The sequence below is a fragment of the Euleptes europaea genome, chromosome 9 (genome assembly GCF_029931775.1).
Source record: "Euleptes europaea isolate rEulEur1 chromosome 9, rEulEur1.hap1, whole genome shotgun sequence".
Classification (NCBI taxonomy): Eukaryota; Metazoa; Chordata; class Lepidosauria; order Squamata; family Sphaerodactylidae; genus Euleptes; species Euleptes europaea.
The window spans coordinates 60337717-60361520 of record NC_079320.1 but is presented as its reverse complement, the minus strand read 5'-3'; the positions used below and the strand labels follow the sequence as shown (position 1 = coordinate 60361520).

The 23804-nt window shown below is 40.8% G+C and overlaps 1 protein-coding gene across 4 annotated transcripts in view; it reads left to right on the top strand.

Moving 5' to 3' along the window:
• SORBS2 (sorbin and SH3 domain containing 2) overlaps positions 1–23804 on the top strand; it is a 101508-nt gene that overhangs the window by 30416 nt on the left and 47288 nt on the right. For 3 of the 4 annotated variants that reach the window (XM_056855136.1, XM_056855138.1, XM_056855135.1), the window contains 5 exons: positions 1–140; positions 11108–11174; positions 18090–18134; positions 20499–20676; positions 21685–21799. The exon at positions 1–140 is cut by the window's left edge and continues 36 nt beyond it. In XM_056855136.1, the coding sequence (XP_056711114.1) occupies positions 1–140; positions 11108–11174; positions 18090–18134; positions 20499–20676; positions 21685–21799 (545 nt within the window). The remainder of the gene's footprint in view (positions 141–11107; positions 11175–18089; positions 18135–20498; positions 20677–21684; positions 21800–23804) is intronic. The other variant, XM_056855139.1, reaches the window with a different exon arrangement.

Sequence of the window (23804 nt, the reverse complement as noted above, 5' to 3'; positions counted from 1 at the left end):
TTGGCGGCAGCAGCAGTACCAGTACAATACCGATCAGTAGAACTTCCGAGGAAGGGAAGAAAGTCACAGTCATTAAAGCGCCACATTATTCAGGGATCGGGCCAGTTGATGAATCAGGAATCCCAACTGCAATTAGAACGGTAAGAAATGCTGAGAGAGAGAGAGAAGGGGAAAGCGTGTGTGTGCACACAAGCTCATACAATGAATTGATTGTTGGCAACAGGGTATTTTTCCACATTCTTCTGGACTTATATAATGTGGAATAGAATGTGCATATTCGAAGGACTCGTGAATATAATGCTGGAAAGGAGAAGGTTGATGGTGTATAATTGGAGGCCTTGTGATTAAAAAAAGGGGGGGAAGGTCCATTGTAAACTTTTCAGCAGAATTGCAGTTTCCTTTATTCTTTCCTTCTTTTGTTCTCCATTTCTATAGTTTATTCACTTTTTTAAAGTTACTTTAAAGTTTGGTGCATTTTGTAATGTTATCAAGATGCCCTTGCTGTCTCTCCCCCCGCCACACACACACACACAAACACACAATAATTCATTTAACAGGGGGCACCAGGAAACTCAGCACACAGCGCTGCTTTCCTTTACTCCCCTGTAATTTTAATTCAGTTGAGTCAATTATACATATTTTAATTACTGTGAATTTTATCGGGAGGTTATAAAAAAGCTGATTTTACCTGTGTTGACTAGATATTTTAGAAATGTTAGCAATTCAGATGATTTTATTGTTAATTTTTTATTAGAAGGTAAAGATGCTTTTATCTCTTATTCAGTGGCAAAGTTCTGTTATGTAGCCAGTAAGATCCGGAGGTCCTCGGTTGGGGTTTTAAAACTGTAATTGTGTACTGATATTTGCTGGTCAAATGATTGTAAATGAACTGAACTGAAGCTCTCCTTTGCTGACACGGAAAAGCAGTGAGGGAAAACTCTTTCGGGCTGGCTTTGACAGTGTGCCACCGGTTAGTGCTTGAGTGATTTCAGGATGCCTTGCTGAAGTGTTTTGTTCTGAGTTATGCTGAAGCATTCTTTCCGCACTGATGCCTCAGCAGCCCCTTCTGGCTGGTCCCGGTGGTGGCAGCAGACGCAGCTGCAGCCGGTTAAGGGAAAGGAACTGTTTGCCGGCCTTCTCAGCTGAAAGGAGGGATTGCGGGGCTAGCCGGATGAAGCGACTAGGGGCCAGGATGGAAACGGCAGAGTCCTTGCAGGTGAAATATTGGGGAGGTACAAGGACAGAGCAGCTGTGGGTTTGCTTTGGCTGCCAACAACAACATATGGGGCTGTGTAGTTGCCAGGAATAGCTTCAGTGGAGTGAAAAAGTGGGGCGGGAATTAAATTTGATGGAGCAAAAGCAAATGGGGAAGTTTTCTGACTAAGTGCTAAGACCTGGAACTTTTCTTAATCAAAGAAAGGGGGATGTGCTATCATATCTTGCATCCCTGTACTGAGATTCTGAAATGGATAAGGCATTTCGAGTTTTTTCTGATGTCTAAGTTTTGTTGTAACAATGCCATCCCATTTAAAACAGGCACACCCTGTGTTTTATCACAGAAATTGCTGCATGTGTCTTTTAAGAAGAATTGGTAGTTTAAGCACATAGGGTGGGATATTAGTTATGTAAGGGTATAAATTGAAATCCTCTTGTCTGTTCTTCATTGGCTTGGCGGAAAGCAAGCTACGTATTTAAATCTTAGATTTGCTGTGAACTTCTCTCCATTTTACACATGGACTTAGAAGGGTGTAACTCTGCTTAGGATAGTACTGCTCTCCTAAGTCTCCTAATCCTATAAGCGTGTGTGTGTGCGTGCGTGCATGTGTGTGTGTGTTCATGAGAATCACATGTACAGAATCAAAACAGAGAAGATGGTAAGTTGTGAGACTTACAGTGCAGCAGATTGCGCTGTCAGGCCTGCTGCCTCTGGAGCCGTCTTTTTAAAAGTTAGTATGTATAGGTGTGGCTTAAGGTGCACGAACATTTAATCTCCAAACAGTACAAGTGTGTTTTCAGAAATAATGCTAGCACTGCCTTCTACGTCTTATCTTTCGTGTTTACTTGTAAGTACATCTGATAGCGTTTAGAGGGCTTACTGCTAATATTTTGTATTGTTTTCAAGGTTAGTATTCAGAAATGGAACACTGGAGCGGGCACCTTGTGGGATGACTGATAAAACAAATAAATACATAAATTTAAATAATAACACATTGAACAATACGTGTTGGTCTCAATACAACTAAAGTTAACATTAAGTAACTTCCATTAAACCTTGTGGAGCACGTTAGCTGTGGCCAACTTCATTCTCCATGCTTTTGGTGGAATTGGTCATGACTAAATTTATCCTTATTTTCTGATATCTCACTACAAAAATTTTTTAGCAGGATACAGAAAATAAAATTTATGCTCTGATCTATGTGCTCCATATGTTCACTGTACAAATATGGTAGATGCATACTTCTTAAGTGTCATTTATTATTCTGTTCCTCACATTCATGAATCTGTTGGCCACTAATGATTCACATTCTAGAAGGGAAGAACAATGTGGGTCCCTGCTGAGGAGAAAAGTGGGTTATAAATGAAGTAAATAAATTTGCACATTTCGGTGCTTTGCTGAACATATACATTCTCAGAGAAATATATATGCTTGTTAAAATTCATGCAATGAATATAGATGTGCACAGTCCTATCTTTGGAAATTAAAGTTGTAAACTGCCCTCCATAATTGACAAAAAAGGTAAAGGTAGTCCCCTGTGCAAGCACTGGGTCATTCCTGACCCATGGGGTGACGTCACATCACGACGTTTACTAGGCAGACTTTGTTTACTCGGTGGTTTGCCAGTGCCTTCCCCAGTCATCTTCCTTTTAAACCCACCAAGCTGGGTACTCATTTTACTGACCTCGGAAGGATGGAAGGCTGAGTCAGCCTTGAGCCGGCTACCTGAAACCGACTTCCATCGGGATCGAACTCAGGTCGTGAGCAGAGCTTGGACTACAGTACTGCAGCTTACCATTCTGCGCCACGGGGCTCTTATAATTGACAACAGGAATCCATTTTCAAGGTACAGGTGTGCATCTTCACTTCTGTCTCTTTTTGATTAATCTTCAGTATATGCTCCCTCATCCTGCCAATTAGTGAGCTCAGACATTGACAGGAGGCGCTAAGCACAGCTCCTAGACCTGTTGTAACAGAGTAAATGAGAAACAGAGTAATTGAGAAAACATCGGCATATGGATTACGCCACATGCCAGGTTGTCTGATGATCCTTCCCAGAAGCTGTATATGGCTTTTAAAAAGCACGTAAAGCAGGAGGCATTTAATGATGTGAGCATCAAGCCCATTTCCCACTTGGAAGAAAATTTTGGAGTGAAATCCATTAACCTCTTTTAGACTTCATACAGAAGCCCCACCCATACCTTTGGGTGGGGGCAAGAGGGATACAAGTCTTTCAAAAGCTGTTAAGAGTCTTGAGATTGCTGCGTATAAAGAAGAAGTAGAAGAAGAGTTGGTTTTTATATGCTGACTTGCTCTACCACTTAAGGAAGAATCAAACCAGCTTACAATCACCTTGCCTTCCCCTCCCCACAACAGACACCTTGTGAGGTACGTGGGGCTGAGAGAGCTCTAAGAGAGCTGTGACTAGGCCAAGGTCACCCAGCTGGCTTCATGTGTAGGAGTCGGGAAACCAACCCAGTTCACCAGATTAGAGTCTGCTGCTCATGTGTAGGAGTGGAGAATCAAACCCAGTTCTCCGAATTAGAGTCCACCACTCCTAACCATTGCTCTTAACCACTACACCATGCTGGCTTAAGGAGGGATTGCACTGCACCGGGCATTATCCCTTCCCCTCCCCACAACAGTCACCCTGTGAGGTAGGTGGCGCTGAGAGAGAGTGACTAGCCCAAGGTCACCCAGCTGGCTTCATGTGTAGAAGTGGGGAAACAAATCCAGTTCATCAGATTAGCCTCCGCCGCTCATGTGGAGGAGTGGGGAATCAAACCCGATTCTCCAGATCAGAGTCCACCACTCCAAACCACTGCTCTTAACCACTACACCACGCTGGCTGGTTATGCACTTCAGCTCCTACTGGAGAGTGTTTATAACATCACTAATGACAAAGACCACTCCCTGGTTCCTGCACTCTATTCTGCTTTGGGAGCACTTTTATTTGGAAACATTTTGTTCTTTCCAGGGTGAGTGCATCTATACATGAGTGTGCATGTACCCTTTCATAATTGTTGAACATGAGCAAGGCTCGTTTTCCAACATAATGCCACACCTTTTAAAATGTTCTTTTATTTTCGGGATACCCCTCATTTGGAACACATCACCCCCATTTTTAAAGGATAAAATGAAAGGCGAACACATTTTTTTCCCTTCAGGGAGGCTCCTCCTGATTTTTTCTCTTTTGTCCAAATAGTTGGTGAGTTACTGATGCAAGACTGATGCTTCAGAATTGGGAGCACTGTTGTGAAAAGGGACTGCTGTAGCTCCTGGATAATTTTACCCTGTAGATATTTATCAGTGTGTTGGAAGGCAATAGCTGTCGATTTTGATGTTACTACACGAGCAGAACTATCCTCTTAAAGTTGTGCCAAAACTGGTCATCGTTAAGAGATGGGATGTCATGTTGCTTGTTATTAACACAGCTGGACATATTTCATCAATACATCCATCAGAAATGCAGCTTCATAGGGTTGTCTTGCAGGCATCGTGTTGTACTTGGGTGCAGATTAAACTACAAAATATATATGCCTTCTCTAAACTGCAAACCATGCACACAGGTCTTATTTACCTCTTGTGACTTGAGACTACACAGGCCAATGCCATGTGCACTTTGGAGACGTCCATTTCTACAAGCCCAGATTTAAAGTATTGCATGAGAAAAGCAAGGTGTGGAATTTGTTCTCTATTAAAAGGGCAGTGAATTTCCAAAGGTTTCGTTGGTATAAGTCTGAATACTTTAAGCTGCCTTGCATCTGTAGTAGTGTGAAGCTGAGTACTTCATACAGTAAAGGTCAGCCGAAAACATATAGGAGTTTTGACAGTATAGTAGTCTTTTCTACCATATAAAAAGGTAAAGGTAAAGGTCCCCTGTGCAAGCACCGGGTAATTCCTGACCCATGGGGTGATGTCACATCCCGTTTACGGGATGGTTTGCCAGTGCCTTCCCCAGTCGTCTTCCCTTTACCCCCAGCAAGCTGGGTCCTCATTTGACCGACCTCGGAAGGATGGAAGGCTGAGTCAACCTTAAGCTGGCTACCTGAAACCGACTTCCATCGGGATCGAACAGGTCGTGAGCAGAGCTTGGACTGCAGTATTGCAGCTGACCACTCTTGCCCACGGGGCTCCTAGTCTACCCTATACTGACCTATTAACTGAACAAAAACACCTTTCAGCCAAAAATTTGGGAACACAAATTTTCACAGCCTTTCCATTTTGAAATTCTGGTTTGATTCCAAAAGCTCAGTTTGTTGTCTTTATAACAGTTAATATCTCTGCCACCCATGGGAAGGAGTAGAAGCCAAATTCAGTTTTTTTAGGTGAACCTACAGAAGACTGACTTAAAATGTTACAGATTATCTCCAGTATGTTGCACCGTATTTATGCAATATGTAAACCATTGATCATCACAAAATGCTACAAATTGTTGGAATTCTGGCTAATTGAAATTACAGATGAGAAAACTGCAGCAAATCATGATAAGAAACTCCTCAATTTGTACGGTTGTAAATATCAGCAATGCTCCCTATATCAGAAGTCAAGCCATTTTGGAAAATATACAGATTGTAATGCAAGTAAATGCGGGTTTTTATTTTATTTCCATAGCATATATATCAGTGTGCGTGGCCTTGTTCTTGTGCTTTTTAAGGTCAAAGAATCCATGTATGAATATTAAAATGTATTATTACTGGAAATAGATTATATGTATATAATACTCTGAATATGTTTTATATTTTAACCCACAGTAAAACAGACAAGCTATACATAATTCGCTTCAACCAAAATCTAGGAAATCACAGAATTTTATATGTAACTTGTTTCATTTATAAGCAAGTAAGGCATTAAAAGTACATATAAAACACGATCTGATATTAGAATATGATGTGCAGATGGCTCAAGGATGTGAGAATGATGTGAATGCTGCTATAGCTCATTATGTCCATCCATGTCCTCCCTGGTCCATTTCTTTTCCTTTTAACAATGAATGTTGAAGACATCCTATCAAAGCTTTAAACTTAATGTCCCATATGGCTGCAGTCAGTTTAAGTTTGTACATTTTTGCTGCCGTAAACACAATAATATATAGTTGTGACTACCTGACCATGTCTAACGCAACCTACCCAACCTAGGCAGTTGAAACAACTCCACTTTGTTTCTGCCAGTTCTCTGGATTAAGTACCTGTCTTCTGTTCCCAACATTCCTTTGCTTGCTTGCTTGCATATCCTTCAATATGTATTTATCCCAGAAATTTTTCAAGGATACATTTCCATGATGTCTTTGGAGATGAAAGGTTAGGAAGTGCAAATGTACGGTTGTAAATATCCATGAATTCCCTCCGTGCTTGTAATCTCAAAATATTAGCAAACATTGCTCCATCATTCTGTATGGCAGGGGTCCCCAGCATGGTATCCATGGGCACTACCGACGCCTTTCTTGGTGCCCACCAAGTGTTTTTAGGAAGGGGGGGCAGGTAGGGCTTTTGCCCTGCAAGGCCTCTGATTGGTTATTGGAGATTTGTTTGGCTGAGCAGATTTTTTAAATTGTTGCTTTGGCAGCAGCTGCCACCACAGGACAACCATCTGCACCGTATTTCTGAAGTTAAGCCATTGCAATCATTTTGTGGCTGGCTCCGCCTCCTGCGGCAGCCATTTTATGTCAGCCATTTTGTTGCTGCGCCTGCCATGCCGTGTCAGAATTTCAAATGTGCCTGCTGGCTCAAAAAGGCTGGGGATTCTGCTGTATCAGCTTGAAAATATCTATGTTGTTGACCTTGATCGCCTTTCTCCATCATGAAAAATGGTGTCATATCTTTTGTTACTGGAAAGTTTCGTTATCTTTAGAAAGCATCCAAGAGTCTTCTTTGTCACTGTTGCAGATAATATAGTCCGCACAACGTATTTTCTGGGTACTCCAATTAGAATACCAAGTGTGCTTCATTCATTCCTTTCATAGTATCTTCCATATAATTTATGAACTCTGCCAAAGTTGCCTTCTAACTTATCCAAAAAATTTCTCAGTCAGTCTACTGCAGTGGGCCTATTCTAAAACTGAACCAAACATTTTATATGATATTCCATTTTCCAGTGCTATACGTGCCAGAACTCTGCTTGAAAAAAAAGGTTTGTTGTTCAGTTGCATAATGCCAAATTACTTATGTACATTGAAATTATAACATGAAATAACAGATGAGGCTGAATGTGTGCAAGAGCAAATAAAGTTTATTGTTAGTTTGGATTTCACCACACTGACAAGTGTTCAAAGTCACTTGTTGTCAGTTAAAGTTGTTTTCTGCCTGTTTTTCTGTCTTTTGACAGTCAGTAGTCGTACTGTAGTGCACTTCATTTTCCTTTGGGCGAATGTTTTCTCTTTTCCAGCATGGGCTTCATTAAAAGTTCTAACAAAAACAATAGATACATCTCTGCAAATACCTTGTGGTAAACTTGGGCAGTCAGCAAGAGAAGAAAATGCCCAAATACCATATTGCTCCTATCTTGTTTCATACGACTACAGTTTTATTTTACAAGCATATTAAAGTACAATGTATAATAAAACCCCAAGAGTCTTGCAGGCAGACAGTTTCTTAATACATTTCTCAAGACAATGCATCCCCGCAAATCTTGAAGTCTCTGTGGAATGTTTCTGTTTTGATTGCAACCTCTATTTTAAGAATAACTGTGCAGCTGAAAATCTACTTTACAAGGACCAGCAGTTTATGCGCATTTATACAGCTTTGATTTCACTACAAGGTAACTAGTTACATTTCCATGCCTGTCAGATGCCACATTACTTGTTTCAAGTGATAACCACGCAAAAATGTTTGCTCTTGCTGCAAACGAAAAAGGAAAGGAAAGAAAAAGGGGGAAGCAGTTTAAAAGAGAATGACTAGAGTGGTCAGATGTACTTTTAATTAAGATAAATGCCACTTTTACCTGTTTCGCATTTATTATTGCAAGCTTCCCAAAGAATTCACAGTTAACATTGTATTACATTGTATTACATAATACCTTATCAGTGTTCTTCGCAGCGCAGGACAACTTTCTGCCTGTTGGATCTCTAGATGGCATGCACTGTGATCCCTCTATGGGTGCAAGCTGCATCTCACAGTCATTCCCCAGAGTGGGTTCAGTCACCAGTTCAAAGTATTTTAGATTATTCAGCAGTAATTGCAGCATTCAAACTCCCATCTCCCTTTATGCACAAGCAGAAGGGTAGGCATTTTAGGATCTAACCGTATACATTTTCCAAAATGGCCACATCTCTGAAATTGACCATAAAACTGATATCTACATTTCTGCAAAAGCTAATATTCTCATCACAGCTTGAATTTTTTTGCCATCTAGTATTCAGGCTGAAAACAGCTGCTTCAAACCCTACAAGTTTCCTGCACAGAAAGCAGTTCCATGTAAGAAACATGTAGATTATTATATACGATGATCTCATACACACAATTATTTTGCTGCATATATACTTTCTTACAGGAAGTATTTTCCATACAGGATGTTGGTAATGGTTGGAGTCACCAACAGTGAAGAGATTCAGATGCTTTGTAAGAAACTCACCTTCAGGTTCCAAGTCACTGATGTGTGAACAAAATACAAGAAACCCAATATGAGACCGTAAAAATATTGACAAATAGTACGTCAAGCAGGAATAAATTTTAAAATGAATTTTAGGGCATAACTAACTGGATGACGTGGATCGTGAGGTTTCTGCTTAGAACTGCAACTTTGCACCCATTTCCCTTCGTTCGTACTGTGAAGCTTTGTATGTGAAATGTGTGTTCCCCTTTCCATGCAGCAGTGTGCAACAAGGAGTGCAGAAATGCATGATATTGTGATGTGTTCCCCTTATAATACGTTACGGAGAGAGAAGAGAATACTGAATGCAGCATTGCTTTTCTTCCAGTGATAACTTTGGACCAGCACTACGCATAATTCCATTCACAATTCTTATCATTACCTAGGCTTTCACGGTCAGAGTTCATTGGTTCTTGTAGGTTATCCGGGCTGGGTAACCGTGGTCTTGGAATTTTCTTTCCTGACGTTTCGCCAGCAACTGTGGCAGGCATCTTCAGAGTAGTAACGCTGAAGGACAGTGTCTCTCCTTTTATTCACTTTGAGAGACACTGTCCTTCAGTGTTACTACTCTGAAGATGCCTGCCACAGTTGCTGGCGAAACGTCAGGAAAGAAAATTCCAAGACCACGGTTACACAGCCCGGATAACCTACAAGAACCAACTTATCATTACCTGTTTGCCTTGCTAGTTAAGCTAAAATAAATTGATGTTTTTATTTTCTTCTACATTGTTTTCAATGGAACAAAAAGCCTCTTACATCCATGTACTGCTTAGGGGCTTGACTGGTATTCTCTAAGGTTCCCAATATTGGCAAAAGGATTCTAAGACAAACCAATGCTGTGCCCAATGCTGACTGAGTAATGCTGTTTTATTTTTCTTCTTTTAAGTGTTGCCTGTGATCAGCTATGTATTGGCCCTCAAAGTGAATAAAAGATGCTGGTTTACACTGGCCTACAGTATCAGTACAATAGGATCTTATCAAAGAAAAAACTGAATCATAAAATTGCTATGCAGCTGTGCTGTTGGGGTGTGTATGTGTTTGTGTGTTTTTTTTAACTGCACAACCCAATATAATTGTTTCAAGGTCACTCCTCTGATTATTGCAAACAACAAAGAAGCCTTTCATTTATGTGTGAATAACTAAATCCAGTCCATCTGGATTTGTTTGCCCTAAGTAGTGGAATACTGTACTCTATTCTGTTTTTGAAACGGGGCTTTTACCCTGTGAAAATTAGACCCTGCTTTCAGAAAGCATTGTGTGATCATGGATTGTTGCAAAGGATAAGCAGAAATGTAGGGCAAACAGGAGAATCTCCTGTGAGAATAATAGATGCCTCTATTAACTGAGTATTTCCTAATAGATAGTTACTCTATCGCATAAGACTTTGCATCTCTTCTTTTTGTCTTATTGCTGCTATATTACTATGTAGCACTAGTGTTAATTTTTTAACAGAGAAATATATGTCTAGTAATTTAAATATGCTTAATTGCGCTAGTGGAAAACATTAGTACCTGATGTAATTCCTGGCCATTTGAGCTGATGCATCTAAATGAAGAGCATTTACCCTTCCTATTTCATTTATCCCAAACCTAGTGCCAGATCATTCACATAAAAATGTGGTCCCTGTAGAGATCAAAGGAAGTAGTTAAATCTCCCAGTTGTGTTTCATTATTTTTCATAGAATGATGTATCTGGAGGAGGTGTCATGTTTGTCCAGTCTAGACCCAGAATACAATGCAGGATTAGACATACCCAAACATCACTGTGAAGAGTACTGTCTATGACAGGATTTCAATTTTTATGAATCCCCCCATTCACAAACCAAGCACAGGCTAATAGCGATGTATGGTGACCAAGTAAAGGGCTACATAAAAATTGATGCCAACCTGTCCTTAATACCTGTTCTAACATATTCCAAAGAGGCAAGCCATTTTAGCAAGAGAAATGGGTCCTACTATCTGTAGTGAAAGCTGATGTTCTTTCCTGACCACAGTCTGAGCAGGCCTATTCAGAACTGTTGGCATTGTACAAAAAGCACCAGTACAACTATTGAGTGATTTTTCAATCATTTCTTTCCTTAATTCTAAAATTATTACAATATTGTAAAAGCATTCTGTTGTCGTGATTTAAGTGGATGCCGTTGTCCAGGTATTTTCGTGCTAATATGCAATGAAAAATTAAGGTGTTTCAAAATGTTCCAGATGGTGTTCTTCTTCACCTCTATTACAAATTAAACCCAGTCCAATATATTGGCTCATTTAAATTTTCCTGCTAATTGTTGTTTAAAACTTCATTTTTTTATAGACAGTTGACAGGCCGAAGGATTGGTATAAGACGATGTTCAAGCAAATCCACATGGTTCACAAGCCTGGTATGTGAAATTTCCTTGCTACATTTTCATGCATCTTGGTGTCTTGCTGTCAGCTAATAAATTATCTCAGGTAATCACTTGATAATGAGAGAAAGCTTCAAAGGTTGAGCTACAAAATATACACTATAACAAAATAACATTTATTGCAAGGTGTATGCTATAAAATTGTTAAAAACACAGGGCCTGGAATGCAGGCTACATATAAAAATCAATTATAAAATTCTTATACACAGTTGATATATAATCAGTGTAAATGACCAATGCTAGACCAGACACGTTTCGGCCTGAATAGGCCTTCCTCAGTGGTCATAAATACAGAAAGTTATAAAAAACACATCCAGAAATGACCCTTATGAGATATTTTTATCTGAAAATAGAAGACCATAAGAAAAGGGAGACAAAAAAGAAGACCAAATTAATGTGACTCATATCATAACTATAAAAAAAATATTCTAGTTATGATATGAGTAACAAAACACATCTGGTCTAGCAGTCATTTACATTGATTGTATGTCAACTGTGTATAAGAATTGATTTTTTTAATGTGTAGCCTGCATTCCACGCCCTGTGTTTTTAACAATTTTATAGTATACACCTTGCAATAAATGTAATTATTTTGTTACAGTGTATAGTTTGTAGCTCAATCTTTGAAGCTCTCTCTTCATATTTGGTTTCCCCTGTTTTGTTGTTCGATCACTTGATAATCACAGACCTGTGTCCAGCAAGTCCTTCATATGATAAATTTTCCCCTGAGGGAAAATGGCTAATGGACATGAATATTTTTCTTCACCTTCAGAAAAATATAGAGGGGGTGGCAGTGAGTAGCCAAGACTTTGTATTAATCCCTAGGAATTAGCAGGCTTTTTTTCAGATTTTACCAGAGTGGGAGTGCATGCATACAAGGAGCCAACCAGCCATGTGTGTTGGGAATGCGTGCTGCTTAGGATGTTCCCAGTAAGTGTGGTTGCCATGTTGTGTGAACAGGGGCAACCTGCAAATTTGTCAGGCTCATACAACATAGCAGTTGTGTCTGCAGAGAATTGTGGGGTAATATGCACTCCTGGTGTGTGGTTGGTGGGCTCCCAGTACGTATTACTGTAATCACTGGAAAAGTCTACTCTTTTCTGCATTTTTTTTTTTGTGTGTGTAGGTTCTGGCCCCATTTGGTTTATCCCTAATTTCAGCATGCATTTTTGTGCCTTTAGTTTCACTCCCCTCCCCCCAACCCCAGTTTTCCTCCAGCTCTTTTGAGACCACGTTTACCCCAATGCTTTCTGGAAACTGATTTTGAATTTTTTTTACTTTTTCCTAGTTCGTACTGTTTTTATCGATTTTCGTTGTCCCACCCATCTCCAGCCCACTTTTCAATGACTGAGCTGTTGTCATTGTTAAACTACTTCCTCCCCCTCTCCCGAAGACTAGTGATTTCAGATTTTTTAAAACAACTCATCATCGTTACCTTAAACATCTCTAAAATATCAATATATCAATGTAGTATAGTAATTATCGTTTAAGAAGGTTCTCTGAATTCCCAGTTTTTATTTTGGAAAAAAGTAAGTCTCTATGCCTTTCCCTCACAGAGATATAAGGAAAAAGGCATATCTCTGTGAGGGAAGATGCTAGAGATTTACTTTAAAAAAAATGAAAGCTGGGAATTCAGAGAACCTACTTAAACTATCATTACAACACTACAGCAATATATAAATATGTTAGGGGCATTTTTTTAATAAAGGGAGTGCTCTGACACCACCGATAATTACACCAATGACAACAGCACCCTCTCTTGAAAATTCTCATTATTTAAGCCATGTGGCGAAGAAGTCTCCACAACGGTAAAAATGTACAGGGACTAGAGGGAATATGTGCAGAAGAACCCTGCCCAAGCCTATTCCAATGCTTGTGGGTTGACTCCCAAGAAAATCAGGAGTAACTCCAGTGTGCGGGAAAGGTCTCTGTTTTAATTATTGGTATCTCTTAGAAAACAGATTTATATGATAATTTTTATTTTGGCAAGTGCAACTAAGTTAGCCGTGGAAGAATGAGAAGTTCCTGGCTTAGGTATGAGGTTTCTGTATAACTGCAATCCCTCAGTGATGATTCCTTGTGAAATGAACTCTGCAAAAATTAGCTTTCACCCAAGAGTATAGGAAAGTGTTTACAAATAGAAATTATGCTTATCGATACCCTAAATATGTTTATATTCCATTAACGGGGAGTTCAGAAATGGAAAATTTCTCTGTGCAAAGCTCCTGAAGAGATACTGCTGCATAGTGTAAGTAGTGTATTCATAAATACTTCTGAGTGAATGTTAGTAGGGATTGTTTGTTTATCACATTGCATCCTACCCTTCCTCTGATGAGCTAAATGTGGCATATAAAGGGCTGATTCCATGGTATATGCACTACAGCCTTTTGAGATAGGTTAGGCAGAGGGATAATGGGTCCAGGGTGACCTAGTGAGCTTCATGGCCCTAACACAGGGATTTGGATCTGATTAAAGAAATCTTTTAGTGCTATCCAGTGCAGAGTTACTCTGGTCTAAACCCATTGATTTCAGTGGGCTTAGACTGGAATAACTGTATGGGTCTGCATTGTAATACTCCTAGCCTAAGTAGAGGAGCCCCATGGCGCAGAGTGTTAAGCTGTAGTACTGCAGTCAAAAGCTCTGCTCACCACCTGAGTTCGATCCCGACAGAAGTCGGTTTCAGGTAGCCGGCTCAAGGTTGACTCAGCCTTCCATCCTTCCGAGGTCAGTAAAATGAGTACCAGCTTGCTGGGGGAAAAGGGGAGATGACTGGGGAAGGCACTGGCAACCACCCCATAAACAAAGTCTGCCTTGGAAACGTCGGGATGTGACGTCACCCCATGGGTCAGGAATGACCCGGCGCTTGCACAGGGGACCTTTACCTTTTAAGTAGAGGTACACCCTTCTAAGTAGAGGTGCACCTACTGATATCCGTGGACTTAGAAGGGTGTAACTGCTTATGGTTGCACTATTACTGCATATAGTCACGTATAAGCCGAGTTTTTCAGCCCAAAAAAAGGGCTGAAAAACCGAACTCGGCTTATACGTGGGTCAATACAGTATGGGGGGAGGGAGGGGGAGGGAGGGAAGGAGAGAAGAGGAACTTACCGCCGCCGCCACTGGCCCGTGCGCCTTCCGTGTGGACTGGAAGCGGCCAGCAGGGCCTGCCTGCATGCAGGCAGGGGCCCGCCACCGCCGCAGGCTCGAGCACAGGGAAGGCGCCGCTGCCACCTCCAGCTGATCAGCGGGCCTCCTCCTCCCACCTCTCCCGGTGAGTAGGGGGTTCAGGGGCTCTTCCGCCTCCCCCCCCAGGGTGGCGCTGGGGTCGGGGTGGCGCTGGAGGGCCTGGGAGTGGGTGGCACTGGGGTCGGTCTGGAGGGCCCGGGAGGCCAGGCTGGAGGGCGACTTGGGGCAGGGGCGTTGTATAAGCCGACCCTCGGCTTATACGCGGGTGCCTAATTTCCCCCCATTTTTGGGGTGAAATTAGGCACCTTGGCTTATATGCGGGTCGGCTTATACACGAGTATATACGGTAGTCATTTAATTGTATGAGTTTTAAGTAACTGGTTGGTGAATTAAATCAACCAGTTAAATCTACATACATTTGAGTATGAATAGTTATTTTCCTTGTTTTTGGATAATGCATTCATACTGCATTCCTGTTGTGGCAGGCACCAGTACCAAAGAGGCATTTCACATGTGAGAGAAATAGGTGAAATGCCTCTTCTAAGATGGTGCCAGCTAGTGCTTTTTTGTAAGTTCTTGCATTTTATTAATATTCTTTAAAAGATTTGCTACGAGAATAATCGGGCATGTTTTTAGTCCTTGATGCTGCTAATCAGTTCATCAATTAAGAATTTCAACCTAAATTTGAACCAGGTCTCCTGGGTCATAGTCCATTACTCTAGCCATTATGTTATACCAGCTCCTTGTTTGAACATGGCAGCATATTTTTATATCTTAAGCCACCTCTTGAAAAGTAGCAGCTATATCTGTGGATATGCTGTGTCCAACGTACCTTATATCATGGTGGCTACATTCCTGGCAATATTCTGCCTAACACAAAGGAACACTTTAGGACAGACAGAAGAGAACACTAGTAAGACACAAATTCATCAAACATGAGATGATGTTCAGCTTGGGTGCTCCAACCATGTGTAATGGGATCAAGTGTAGTGCATGTTCCCCCAGTGCATGCGGTCACCATTTTGTCTGAATGGGCATATGTTTGATGTATGTACAGCTTCAGTGTATAACATTATTCTTCAAAAATCTAGGGTTCTGTTCATGTGTATGAAAGTTGTATGCACAAGAAAAATACACCAGTTGCCCTTAAATGATTGATATTGATATTGCAACACATGTTGCCCCATTCACAAAAAATGGTGACCACATGCATTGGGGCCACACGTAGCACACACTGCTGTTACACCTAGTTGGAGCACCAAAATCAAACATCTGAAAAGGGCTATGGAGATCTCTCCTGTGATAAACTCGACTTTCACTGGTTGAGTTGATAGTTTCTTCAAGCATGTGATGTTGTAGCATTCTGTTGAGTAACGGACTGTTCAAAATTGGGATCCTCATGAAAATGTAGTCCACTGTAAAATCCACTATAAAAGCAAGTTCACACATCCATTTTTTTCAGAGAAATCTTATCACTGGATCAGAAATCTCTGTAGTTCTCACCAGCATCTCCTCACATGGTAAGAGAGGATTGCAAACCTGTTGTTACATCTTTCTTTTATCACATGTGAAATACACTCGTGCAAGATTGACAGGGATCCTAGCGAGATTTCGTTATTTTAAAAAATGTTTATAAAAACCATTTCACCCATAGGCTTCAACCATGTGGACAGCTCTGGTCACACGGAGGGCAGATCAGTGGTCAGCAATCAGATGACTTCCATACGGATTATCTGCCCTGAGTTCAGTCCTTTTGGGAATGGTCCCCCCCCCCAGTTTCTCCACAGATCATGGTGCATTCGTGGGGGATTTCACTGGCTTTTCTCCAGTCTTTCTCTAACCAGCTCTGCTTGTAATTTGGCAAAGATTGCAGAAAAATAGCTTCTGTGTTGATGGGAAAATTCAGATTTTTCTGGCCTACATGATAGGCCTGAATCTATCCCTGCAGCCATTTCTTTCCCCTACCACTGAGGGTTGTTTTTTAAAAAAACCAGCCCTAGAATATCATTATAGCAATTTTATACTGTTGAAACAACAAGTGTCACAGGTGCTCTCAATTATCAGCTTTCATTTTAAAAAGTATCTATCCCATTCCTTTGCAGATATACAATGAAATGGGCATATCCTTGTAAAAGGTAAAGGTTTCCTGTGCAAGCACCGGGTCATTCCTTACCCACGGGGTGACGTCACATCCCGATGTTTCCAAGGCAGACTTTGTGGGGTGGTTTGCCAGTGCCTTCCCCAGTCATCTTCCCTTTACCCCCAGCAAGCTGGGTACTCATTTCACCGACCTCAGAAGGATGGAAGGCTGAGTCAACCTTGAGCCGGCTACCTGAAACTGACTTCCGTCGGGATCGAACTCAAGTTGTGAGCAGAGCTTTGGACTGCAGTACTGCAGCTTAACACTCTGTGCCACGGGGCTCCTCATATCCTTGTAATCTTACATTTTTTAAAAAATGAAAGCTTGGAATTCAGAGTACCTGCTACACCAGTATTTACGACTGTATATCGATGGAATGATATTCTAGTGCCGATTTTGTTTTAATTCCAAAAGTCCTGGTGCCCCAGGATAGAAGGGATGGCCACTTCAGGGAAACTTTGGGGAAACCTGCCATGTGGAAGCCCTGTTGTTCCTGCTCTTTCTGTGCAATCACACTAGCAACAGGAAAACCACAAAATCCTACCTCTGTGTGGAAAATACCTCAGATTATTGGCTCTGTTCAAGTAGGTGCATTGTTTATTCACACACACACCCAGCTGCATCACAGGGAAGTAGATATCTTAGAACCGTGAATTGTGTGAAGGGGACAGAGACGGTAAAACTGACATATGTATGGTAGTGTCCATGTTAGAAAGAAGGAGATTTTACTTTTAATACAGATCATGAAGGCAGTTGCATGTTTACCGTGGCAAACCAATGGTAGCTTTTATCAGGTACAAACTAAGCCAAGGAGGAAAAGATCATTGCTCAATGACAGAATATCTGAGTTTCCTTTATGAGACCCTAGGTTTGATTTTAATTCTGAGATCTCTTATAGCAGAGTTGTTAAAAGCCTGACATGCTCTGCAGACGGCTGCCAGTTGGAGCTATTAGTTTAGAGCTGTCAGTACTGCCAGGATTAGCTAGTTAATTGGTTAGAGCACAGTGTAGCCAAACGTAAGCCCTTTTATCCCACTGAGTTCAATGAGGGAGGAAAGGAGTGAAGCAAGTACTTAACTCTTTCTCGTTGAGATCAGGTAGCTTTTTTAAAAAAAGTGTATCATTTGCTGTATCTCCACAGCACTGATGCAGCTCCTTTTCTCTGCTCGTGCCTCAGGGCTGATTCACATTTACTTGCTGGCTGATGTCGCATGAAAAAAATCCCCATCTGTGGCCCTGCTCATGTGGGTGTCTTCATGCACATATTCTTGGTGTGGGGAGGGGAAGCTGCAGGGGATTGGTTCCCTCCTGCTGCAACTATGTGTGAATTGGCCACATGTCAAAGGCTTAAAAGAAAATCGGATATAAATCGCCATCCAGAATCGGATGATTGGGAAATATGGCAACAGTATTTGGAATGGAGTCCAAAAATAAAAATGTGTACTTAAGGGGGAGAGCTGGCTGCCTGCTAATTTTTTTGTTTTGTTTTTGCAAATGCAAAGCTGCCTTGCTGTGATAAAGTGACAGGTATTGCAATACTATAACATTTATATTTCTTTTTGTAGATGACGACACAGACTTGTATAATACTACATATGCATATAATACTGGTAGGAGTTATTCCTTCCCTTCACATGAGTCCTTGCTTTTTAGTGTCAGCCAGTAATAATGGTATCTAACCCTGTAGGCTGCCTCTCATTGTATTTGTGTAACAACAGTTTTGTCGTTGTTTTGTTAAACCGTTGTTTTGTTATTCACCCGACACTGATTTTTACTTTTTAGGAACTGACCTTGAAATAAATTTTCACTGGCATTTCCTTCAGTGCATTGGATTGACTAAATGCAACAGATTCTGGCTTAGGAGGGCAGAGATTTTTTTGATCCAGAGTAAAGTGTTAGACCACCATCTGTAACATATTTAAATATACCATAATCTGTATGTAGTGGAGAAGAGCAAGGGGGCAGGGAAAGCTGGGTACTATATTGTATTGTGTATACAAGGCAAGCAAAGCTGTGTACTTAATGGGAGAGAGAGAGAGCTAGCAGTGAAACCAGTGCTTCCTAATTGTATTTTATTTTTACTAGACTGCACTTTGCCATTAAGTAGAACTCAAATTCAAAATGAAATGTGCACATATTTGCCCATACAAAATATAGCATATTTGTGCCTCAAAACTAAGCACATCGATTTGTAATTGACTGAAATTTAATTAACTGAAATTGACATAATAAATGGTTGCTGGAGGATTATTCCTTTATCCCTTAGAAGCTCCTTGATCCATTGATCTTGAGCAGCATTGAGGGATATAAGGACTGAAATAAATCTTGCCACTGACAGTGTAGCCTTGGGATCCCTGTCGCTTAATAAAAAAGGCATTATGTCAGAGACAGAGGCATTAGGTTTATATGTTAAAAGGGAAGAGATATAATGTGATCGAAGTTCCTCATAAAAGCGGCATTCCAAGAGGGCATGAGCTAATGAATCAATAGAGCCAGAAGAGCAAGGACAGGTCCTGTCTGGGTATGGTATATTCAAAATCCTGCCCTGCATACCCATAGAGGGGTGCAGGAGGATTATTGGGGAAATGTATACCAAGATAGAGGATAGTGACAATGTACAAAAAGCTTGGCATACATTTTATAAAGGCACATGCAGACACAAATGTAGAACAGTGTAAAAGGTAATGTTCCTTAAGATAAAAATTATTTTTAAAAGCATCTTCACTTTAAAGTTTTCAACTCTCATCTTGTATAGGCCCTATCTTCGTTTCTAAAAACACATGCTCCTAATATGATTTGTTAGGACAGTTTTGCAGCACTAATGTTGATAAATATTATATTACTAACCACAAATGCATCATCCATTAACCAAATTAACAAAGGCATGACCATGTGTAAGCGTGTTTCCTTTTCAGCTTTGAGTAATGAGACTTCGAGAACCGTAGGGGACACCACTAAATGATAATGTTTGAACCTACGCTTCAAGACATTTCCATTTTCATATGGACGCAATGAACAGAGGCAGAACATAGGCTTGATAAAACCCCAATTATTATGTTTTGTTCAAACTTCAAAATAGTTAGACCCTAAATAAGCCACACTATGTAGCTAGTGGGCTGAGTTTGGCTTGTGCTCAAGTTTCTATACTTACGCCAATTCCTGTTCTCAACTTCTTTTAAAAGGGGGGGGGTTGCTAAATTAATTCAGAGGTATTGGAGAGGGAGAAAGTACTGGGGAATTGGAAACTGTTCAGAATTGGAAACTGCTCAAGATGGTCTATCAAATGCACAGGTCTGGTGCATATTTTTCTCTTGATGGACACCTGAAGCTCTGGGAGGGGGCTGACTAGAAGAAGGAAGTTGTGGAGGCCTATACTAAGCACACTCACCTTGATTCAGCAAGGGAGTCCTGTGGGCACATAGGACAGAGTTTTGCACATAGATCACTCTTCTTGATCTATTGTAGAGTGCAGAGGAGAGTGCTGCTAGAAACAAACAACCCCCCTTGCAAATTGATCACTAGGGTGCATGCATGATACTCTGCCCCTTCATTATACATGCATTATACTCTGCCCCTTCATGAGCATTGGCCCATGGATGGTTGCACTTCCTTTGTAATGATCTGCCATCCCATCACCAAACAGATTATCAGCATTATCAAAGGAAGAAGTGGATACACAGCATATGTGCATAGAAGAGGAGCTCTGAATCAAGGCAATGGAGTTCTCAGTAAATTCCAATGAATCATTGGGAAGAAATTTCAAGAAAATAGGTTTAGGTATTTAACAGCGAATCCCATTCTTGTGCACAGTTGTTATGTCCATAAGTATCCACTGAAATATGTGTGTGTGTTTAATAAAAGTGACTAGTCAAACCACACTTTTGTTAAATGACAATTTGTGTGGTCAGTATTTATATTACATAAGCTGAAATCCATAGTCATGTTTGGGTTTCTTCTGTGCTTTTTTGTCTTAGGTAACTTCAGCCCATCCTTTTCCACTCAAGCACATCCTGCTGCAAAGACTCAGACATACAGACCACTGACAAAAAGCACTTCTGATAACAGCCCTGAAGCCTTCAAGGTCTCATCCCCTGTACCTCCACCACCTCCGGTACCACCGATTCGTCCACGGCAAAGATCTTCACCGGAAAAGTAAGCCCTGTGTCCCTTTTGTGTAGTGTCAAATCTACAAATAGTGTTAAACAGTGTATAGTGTTAAATCTAGAAACAGTAGGGTTGCCAGTCTCCAGGTGGGGCCTGGAGATCTCCAGACAACAGAGATAAGTTTCCCTTGAAAGAAATTGCAGCTTTAGAGGGCAGACTGTGTGGCATCAGCTCCTTGCTGAGCTCCCTCATCTCCCTAAACTCTGCCCTCTTCCGGTTCTCCAAGATAAGTCGCTTCCAGGGAAAACATGGCTGGAGGACCTACTTAAGTCGGAAAATGTCACCCTGGGGTAGGGGGGAATCTCCTCCTCCCTCCCCTTTCTGTGTCGTAGTGTCTGATTGGTAGTTGCAACGTCTTTCAACAAATCCTGTTTGTCATGTCTACCCACCGATCAAATTGATAAGGTTCCTGCCAGTTTATCAGATATTTTCTTGTTTTCAAAGAGTCATTTATACATTAGGTGGTGAGATGCGGATTTAATAGATGTATTTAGCAACCCTTCAGAGCTTCCAAAGAATTTTTGTAACTTACTCAGATTTTAGAAGAGTAGGTATTCTTGCTTCCATATAGTTGCTTAGATGGTAATAGGTAGAGGAGGTCTGAGCCTAATGCCAAGAAAACGTTTACGGCGTTGTATTTCCCCTCAATGCCGGCAGGACCACACCCAATGTTTCCGAGAGACTTCCTGAAGTTCTCTCAGAAAAAATGGGGGTCAAACCGCTCTTCAAGGCTTCAGGGGTATTCCTGCTTCCCAGTCCACTGCTTAGGAACCTGGGGGGTGCAGGGTTGCACCCCAAATTCGGACGTTTCTTGGGTCCCTCGGGAGCTCCCGAGGAATGTGGCGCTTCTACCGGAAGTCCCATGAAATAGTACAGTTTTATCCTAATTTTGTTCATGTTATAGAAAGAGAAAGCAAGTTTGGTATTCCTACAGTTCAAGCATGGAGTTTGATAAGAAAGGTCGTTCCATTCAGATGTCAATTTTAAATTTTTCAGAAATGACTGGGACCCTCCTGATAGAAAAGTGGACACCCGCAAATTCCGTTCTGAACCAAGGAGCATTTTTGAATATGAGCCAGGGAAATCTTCAATTCTTGAGCACGAAAGACCGGTAAGAAGTTTGTTGATATTCAGCATGATAAACAGCATAATGAGATCTTTTCTGGTATTAAACTATATCATTGTTTAATGCTTTAAATGTGTTTGATAGTTTTTAAAAAAATCCTTGTGTTTGATACTATTTTCAGAGATTGGTTGTTGCAAATGGGAAAGGGATAATTATGGAGAGATTATTTTGAGTGAAGAGTTAACATTGGGTTGCATCCAGACAAAATTTTCCATCAGAAGAATATAAATTTCCTGCAGCCGACTGAACTTCATGAAATGCTGCTCCGGGGGAGATAAGGAATCCTGATGAATTATATGGGTGGGGGAGGTTTAGGGAGAAATTTAGTCCAGATCGAACTCATTATATGGTAGATATGATTGCTTTGACTGGCTTGTTACAGTTAACTGTGTTTTTTATTAAAGAAATTGAAATCACTTTTAAAATGCTCTTTTACTTGTTATGTTGGCTATAAAATTCTTATAAGCCTCTAGTCACCTCACAGCGCATGTATAGAGTTTGTAACAGTTGCAGCAATTTTTACCAATGCGTATATAGGTAACATGAGAGTTGTTATACATGCTTTTGAAATTGTTGTTTCTAGGTACTGCAGAAAAATCAAATCCACCCATGTGCTTTTACAATTTATGCAAAGTTGTGTTTTCTTACATGATAACTTTGGTATACATTAACAAGACTAACATTCTTCACTGGGTTTTCACTGGGTTTTCTGAGCTACTGAGATCTGCAGTTTTGAGATGTTTATAAAGTGCATTTAACAAGGCTATAGGCTAATTGCTTTGCACTAACATAAAGTTTCTGTAGCCCAGGGGTGGGGAACGTCAGGCCCGGGGGCCGTTTAAAGCCCACAAAATCATTTTGTCTGGCCGTTCATGGGTCCTGGCAGATCTGTAGCTCAGAAGGATCTAAGACTGACGATCTGCCCCCCTCCCGCGGACAGGAATAGCATCTATTCAAGGCGGATGGGAGTTTGTTTTGCCGAGAAAAGTAACCTTTTTTCCCCCTTGCAGAAGACATCCTGTGCCACCAGGTGGGCGAGTGCGCCACCAGTTGGATGCCTGCCTGCTTGCCCGTGCAGGGGGGTGTCATCTGGGGCAGCTGCCTACTTGGGGCTTGGTCGGCTAATTTTTAAGTTGATAATTTTGCATGGCCCGCGAATGATGTTATAAATATTCAAATGGCCCTTGGCGGAAAAAAGGTTCCCCACCCCTGCTGTAGCCCAAAAGGTATATTCAAAAACCTCTCCTCATGTAGATTCATGGCATGTGTCTCATCTAGGGGAACATGTTTATTCAATATATTGAAAAGAATACTAACATTGTAGTAACCATATCTTTTAAACTTGTAGTAGAGGCAAAGCAAACTTTTTTGTTAGTACCCAGAAGTTGATTCAATTGCAGTGACTTCATGTTACCTACCTAGAAATAGTAATTGTTTTAAAATAGTATTTTCTATGTCAAGTCAAATATGTAGCCAATAGCGTAGCCATGATAGTGTATTGTTAGCTAGAAATGAATCTTTGCTGGACTTAATATACAGCATGGTGTGTTTGCATACATTATCTCTTCTGTTTAGTTAATTAAGGTATAATTTCTAGTATTTTATTTTGGAACATTTATTAATGATACAGGCCAGTAAACTTACTTTAGTGTGAATGGGGGTAGCTTTTCACATTTGCAGTAATTTGTAACTGTTCATAAAATGTGACAAAACCTATTTCTTATACATAAAAGATTTTTGTGCTTAAAGGCTATTATTGGCTTATATTGACAACAATAGTGTGTCATATGTCTTTCTAAAAATGTGATGAACTTAGTGTAACATGCACCCCACTTTCCCAAGTTGCAAGAAGTTCCACAGGCTAGTTTTTACCCAGGGTGTGGGGAGAGAACTCTAGAGCCTTATGGTATCTTTGCAATATTTATTTACAAATGTACAGAGAGAGCACAGGTGAAGAAGGCACAGTGAACAGATTTTTATTACAGCATTG